The following is a 6734-nucleotide window of genomic DNA, read 5'->3' as shown; positions in this document are numbered from 1 at the left end:
CGGTTTGTCCGCCACTGTTTGAAAACAGTTGGCGCCGCCGCTGCCGGGGCCTCAGTTCCAGGTCAGCCGCCGGCCTGACGCGGCGTTGCGTCCCCCGGGAGCTGCGCTAGGCGAACGGCTGCGGCGCTTTGTGCTCCAGTCGCTCCTAACGCTCCCTGGCCGGGCCGCGGCCGCGCAGTTAGGGCGTCTGAGGCGGGAAGAAGCGGCGGGGAGACGCCGGCTGCCAGCATGTCGCTGCCTCCGGAGAAAGCCTCCGAGCTGAAGCAGCTCATCCACCAGCAGCTGAGTAAGGTGAGAGTCGCGGGCGCTGGGAGACAGCGCCGGGCCGAGCCAGGACCCTTCCCTCCTGCCCGGCGGCCCCGGGCCGACCGCGGCACCTGCTTGCCGAGACTCTAGCGAGGACTGCGGGGTGCGCAGCGCGGGGTGGGCAGAGCTTTGAGTTTGAGGAGAGCGTCCTGGCCTCCGAGAGAGAAAACGAGCCGAGCAGGTGCTAGCAAGAGTCTGGGGCGATAGAACGAGCGTTTTGGCGTTTTAGGACGGCCGTGAGAATGAAGCGCTTAGCGAGCGACTTCTGGAAGTCCAATTGAGTGTAAGTTGTATTTGGAGGTTTATATTCTGCTATAAGATACCAGGGTTTTTTTCTTTTTTTGAGACGGAGTCTCTCTGTCGCCCAGGCTGGAGTGCAATGGCGCGATCTCAGCTCACTGCAACCTCCACCTCCCGGGTTTAAGCGATTCTCCTGCCTCAGCCTCCTGAGTAGCTGGGACTACAGGCGCACGCCGCCTCGCCCGGCTAATTTTTGTATTTTTAGTACGGGGTTTCACCATGTTGGTCTGGCTGGTTTCGAACTCCTGACCTCGTGATCCGCCCGCCTTGGTCTCCCAAAGTGTTGGGATTACAGGCGTGAGCCTCCGCGCCCGGCAGATATCAGGGTTTCTTCACCCCTGAAACATGTGGGTATTAGCGAAGTTGAACCAGGAGCTTCAATCAGCAATTCTCAAAGAAGTCATGGAAGAGAAGTTACTAAAGGATTTGTAATGACGGTATTTGTTAATATTGCGGAGCTCCGGAAGAACCTCCAGTCTCTGCAGCGCTCGCTCGACTGAGTACCAGGTGATAAAAGCGATCGTTTATGGTGCCCTTGTGTGCCAGGCTTTGTGCGAGGTGTCTAGCGTCGTTTATCTAATCCTCACACTATTGTGAAAGGGCACTCACTACACTAGGTTTTTCCGTTCTTGTCGGTGACGAAACAGATTTATAAAGGGTAAATAAGTTGGCTTGAGGTTACACATCTAATAAGTTGAAAGCTGGTAAGAGTCCCTTATCAGGAGGCAGATCGAAGTATGAGAGTAGTAAGATCATGCTTTGATCTGCCTACTCCCCAGTCTGTGTTCTTTTGATTGTACTATACTCCCTCTCAGAAGATTCCTTTTGGTTGAGTGTTATTTGTGGAGAAACGGTAACAAAGGTGCCAGATAACCAGTGGAGACGATTTCTAGAATTTGTCCTCAAAAGATTCATTCTTTAAAAGCTTACCTTTGTTCCCATTCAATTGTGGTAACAATTGTGCATTTACTGTTATTAGCTGGAGAAACCTAAAGCTTCAGAAGCAGTATTTGACTGCTTTGTGATGTTATACATTGTAATATGAGTTTTCTACATAGATGGATGTTCATGGCAGAATAAGAGAAATCCTTGCTGAGACTATACGGGAAGAATTGGCACCTGATCAACAACATTTATCAACAGAAGATTTGATCAAAGCCCTTAGACGTCGAGGAATCATTGATGATGTGATGAAAGAACTTAATTTTGTTACTGTGAGTAATCTTTTAGGGAAATAAATGAGAGTATAAGTATATACTAACGTGTAACACTTTATAAGGTTCTGATGTGGGGCCTTTCCTTTTAGTGAAACCACTTTAAGGTCATTCTGTTTACTAGTGTCCTTGTTTCAGGTATAGGCTAGCTCTGCCCTTGAATATACCAAATAGTTTTGTGTATCAATAAAATTTGTGTTATATATCATATTCCTCTCTCTACAGTGACAGAATTTTCTCTTATGTTCTAGGTCTGTTAATTTTGAATATACATACTTTAGTCAAATTAGTTAATCATAACGAAGTTCTTTTTCACTATGATCTGTAATTTTTTTAGATTAAGCATATTTTTAAAATAAGCACTCTTTTGGGATTGTACTCTCTATGATTAACAAATTACAAATTTCTTTAAGAAAATAATTGTCCATAAGAGTCCTCAGATCTTTTCATACAAATAGGTCAATAATGGGATGATAGTCTCTCAGTGCAGAATTAGTAAGTAGGCCTTCGTTTGAAAATGAGGCAATAATGAAAACTGTGACCTCAATACCTGGGTAATATAATGTGAAAATTGGATGGACTTCATAATACAACAGGGAATAAGTATTTTAATACAGCACCTTTTTTTGGTTTTTGAAGTTTTATGAACCCATTTGTTATAAAAATTGACCTAATAACAGCTTCTACTATGTGATGACACTTTATTAAAATCAGCTCATGGTGGAATTATAAGCATGTTATATAGGCATGCAGAAAGTTTAACCTTGTTGAAGGCATTAAGGATTTGTTTTTAGCTTTATGTGGATAGTATTACTTGAAGACAGTTTAATTCCTTAGCATTTGATTTTAGGAGTGACCGGTTACGTCATCTTTTATGCAGGCTTTTATTTTCATTATTTTAGTTAGGCTAGGAAAATAAGGGGTTCTTTGAAAGGGCCTTATCCTGTTGTTAGGTTCAGTGCTTAGTCATGTTTATTGACATTTCCTTAACCTATAATTGTTTTCTAATTTGTTTTGATTTTTTTTTTCCTGCCTTTCTAGGACAGTGTTGAGCAAGAACTCCCTTCCTCTCCAAAACAACCTATTTGTTTTGATAGACAATCAACATTAAAAAAAAGTATGTATATTTTAACATTAATTTAGTTGTGGTTTATAGTAAATACTGATGTGCTGTAGTCTTTGGTATTTGATAGAAGACATTTCCATTTTTTTCCCCCAAAATAAAATACTTAAAATTTTAGAGTTAGCTAAAACATAGATTCTGTTTTGCATGAAGTATATCAGAAGAGTTAATGTATAGCACAGTAGAAGCAAAAACAGGATCACCAGTTTCTTGTGTTTTAATAATATGTTTTATAAAAACTGTAGAGCCTCGCTTTTAAATGGTAATATAATTATCTGACAAATACGCTTGCTGAATTGATAATTATATGAGTTGGTTTGTGAAGGTGGAGGAATGTTGGTTAAGCAGCTAAGAAGCAAAAGTATACCACATGTTGGCTCTGAGGCCTTTCCAGCTGGGAGAAAGTAGCCTGGATATAAACTCAGAAAAGAATAGCATATTATATGGGTATCTTCTCCCCAGGGTACAAATGATTCTGGTATATACAGTAATAAATTTGTTACTCTTGCTTTTTTTTAGTCTTTGGTTTTGGGTTTTTATCTGTCAAGTTTTTATTTCCTAATGATTGATCACATTCTTTTAAGTTATTCGGCAGTTTCCTCATATATATTGCTACACTTTACAGCTAATATTGATCCAACACGGAGGTATCTTTACCTTCAGGTTTTGGGTGGAAAAGCTTTCTTGGAACATCTGCAAGAACCTGAGCCTTTACCTGGACAAGTTTGTTCAACGTTTACTTTATGTTTACATTATCGAAACCAACGTTTTCGTTCAAAACCTGTTCCATGTGCCTGTGAACCAGATTTTCATGATGGCTTTTTACTTGAAGTACACAGAGAAAGCCTGGGTAAGAAACAGTAATAAATCATCATTTAATTGAGTAAATCTTTGTTATGTTTTATTGTGAAACAATAATAATGACTTTTTCTGTAAGGAGAGATTTGTAATGGAGGAATCTCTAGCCTTTCATTTCCCACTGCTCTTTTCAATTTAAACTACTATCCACCACCTTGCAATATTCTGTTTGCGATTCATTTTCCCTGGAGATTATTTTTTGACTTTTCATTGTTGATTTTTTAGTAATACACACTTAAATACCTATTATGTGCATAGTGTTAGGCTAGGCAGGTGCTGGGATGATATAGTGAAAAACGAGACATGGTCGTTCTCATTTATAAAACATAACCAGATTAATGATGTTATGTAACTTTTAAAAGTCAAAGTTTAGGCTGGGCACGGTGACTCACAGCTGAAATCCCAACACTTTGGGAGGCCTAGGTGAGAGCATCATTTGAAGCCAGAAGTTCAAGACCAGTCTGGGCAAAGTGAGACACTCTACAAAAAATAAAAAATAGGCTGGGTGCGGTGACTCACGCCTGTAATCCCAGCGCTTTGGGAGGCCGAGGCAGGTGGATCACCTGAGGTCAGGAGATTGAGACCAGCCTAGCCAACATGGCGAAACCCCGTCTCTACTAGAAATATAAGAATTTCTAGCCAGGCATGGTGGCAGGCGACTGTAATGAGCCGAGATCGTGCCATTACACTCCAGCCTGGGCAACAGAGTGAGACTCTGTTTAAATAAATAAATACATAAATAAATAGTCAAATTTAGATGTGAACATATAACTGTCATTTTGGTTTTTTTCTCTTTTTTTTTCTTATTTCTCCAATAAAGCATATAATTCTCATAACTAAATTTTATGCTACTTGGTTCCTGTAATTGTTTTACACTATGCTTCTTTCAGTAAAGGTATTTTGTACATTTTAGTTGTCAGTATGGAAATCTTTATATTTTTAAACTAAGCAAAGTTTCAGAATATGTCTTCAGAATTTTAGATTTAAAGATGACTGAAACATTACTAAAATTTATTTTTTTCCCCTTTGAAAGATGTTATCCTGATAAGGCAATTAAGAGGATAAATTGCTAGATTCAATGTGCTATATTTTTCAGTTGTATGTTGATTATACAGTGATAATTTCTGGAGGTTAAAGGGATTTCTAGAGGTAGTTTGGGGATTAATGTTGACATACTTGAAGGCTTTTTATTGTAGTAGCCTATACTTCCGTTAAGTAGTTTTAAAGAACAGACTTATCTCCTGAATCAGAAAGCACTGATATGCTGTAAGTTACTGGATAACTCATCACAATTTGCCAGTCTTCTGAAAAGTTAGTGATAGAAATAGGACTATATTTGTATTTCCAGTTTTTTCCACGCTTTCTGAGACATTAGCAAATTGTTCTTTTTGGTTTTTCATAAGCTTATTATTTAGTATATTCTTTAATAAAAGTATTATTTTATATTGGCCTAACTGAATATGTAGTGTGATATAATTTTGTTTGAATTATATTGCTAGGTGATGGAACCAGAATGGCTGATTCAACAACAATGTTATCAATAAGTGATCCAATTCATATGGTGCTAATCAAAACAGACATATTTGGTGAGACGACTTTAGTAGCATCGTATTTTCTGGAATGGCGATCGGTTTTGGGCTCAGAAAATGGAGTGACCAGTCTGACTGTGGAACTTATGGGTGTAGGTATGATGATTAATATGTCATTGTTAACCTTTTAATAGCCACGGTTCATTTGTAAATAGATTTTATATCCTTAAAATGCTTTTATAATCCAAGAGGGAAACCTGTAAAATAGAATTTCATTAGTTACAATTGGACCCCAGCATCCTAGTCTTGAGAAATGTCTTGAAGAATAGTATCAGTATAGCACTTCACGGTCAATCTGACCTTGTCTTAGGAGAAATGGTTTTTTCTGGAAAATGAATACAGGAATTTTGAGGGTTTTAATTTCAAGTTCATTTGATATAATGTAAGGCTATAAAGAAAATTAATATTCTTGACACACATACAAACTTACGTGCGTCCAGCCAGCACACCCTGGAATACATCCTCTTTGGTACCAGTGATTCTTGCAAAATACGGAGTAGGTGTTCTCCCAGCCTTTGACAGTGTGGGTGAGTGAGACTTGGAAGAGGTAAAAATTTGCTCAGTGTCAGTATCAAGTACTCCTTGAGGGCAGAGCTGGTGCCTATCTTATTTATCACAGTCTCCTTGGAATCTTGCACACTGCCTGCTGTGTAACACATATTTGCTAATAAAATGAGAAAACAAAACCCACCAATGTTTTATCTATAACATATAATGGAATTACTTTGGTTTTGAACCTTAGTCACAGAGTTAAACCTTGCCAGTGTACAGCATAGACTTAGTAATTTAGATTTTTTTTTTTTTTTGAGACAGAGTCTAGCTCTGTCACCAGCCTGGAGTGCCGTGGTGCAATCTCAGCTCACTGCAACCCCCGCCTCCTGGGTTCAAGCGATTATCCTGCCTCAGCCTCCTGAGTAGCTGGGACTACAGGCACACGCCACCACACCCAGCTGATTCTTGTATTTTTGGTACAGGCAGGGTTTCACCATATTGGTCAGGATGGTCTCAATCTCTTGACCTTGTGATCTGCCCGCCTCGGCCTCCCAAAGTGCTAGGATACAGGCGTGAGCCACCACATCCGGTCGGTAATTTAGATTTTAATAAGTCATACCAAGAATGTATTTTTCTTTAAATAAAAATTATAGAAAAAGTGTTCTTTATGTAGGAAATTTATTTTCAAAGACAATACCCAATTATTTGTCTTCAAAAATAGTCCTAACATGATAATCATAGCAGTGACCTGGAAACAAGCAGATTTCTAAAGAAGCATTCACTAAAGAAGCATTAAATCATTTTGATGTGAAGTATATTTGTTTACTAGTTCTTTAAATCCAGGCATGGATT

At 39.2% G+C, this 6734-nt stretch overlaps 1 protein-coding gene across 4 annotated transcripts in view; it reads left to right on the top strand.

The window, feature by feature from the left end:
* Positions 1-53: 53 nt before the first annotated feature.
* CEP76 (centrosomal protein 76) overlaps positions 54-6734 on the top strand; it is a 28192-nt gene continuing 21511 nt past the window's right edge. For 2 of the 4 annotated variants that reach the window (XM_045377828.3, XM_074022961.1), the window contains exons 1-5: positions 54-291; positions 1665-1820; positions 2862-2937; positions 3569-3793; positions 5301-5482. In XM_045377828.3, the coding sequence (XP_045233763.2) occupies positions 229-291; positions 1665-1820; positions 2862-2937; positions 3569-3793; positions 5301-5482 (702 nt within the window). In that variant the 5' untranslated portion in view covers positions 54-228. Of the gene's footprint in view, positions 292-1664; positions 1821-2861; positions 2938-3568; positions 3794-5300; positions 5487-6734 lie in introns of all 4 variants that reach the window. The other 2 variants (XM_005587238.5, XM_074022962.1) reach the window with 1 other exon arrangement.

Source organism: Macaca fascicularis, chromosome 18, assembly GCF_037993035.2.
Source record: "Macaca fascicularis isolate 582-1 chromosome 18, T2T-MFA8v1.1".
Lineage (NCBI taxonomy): Eukaryota > Metazoa > Chordata > Mammalia > Primates > Cercopithecidae > Macaca > Macaca fascicularis.
This window is presented reverse-complemented; position numbering and strand designations above follow the sequence as displayed.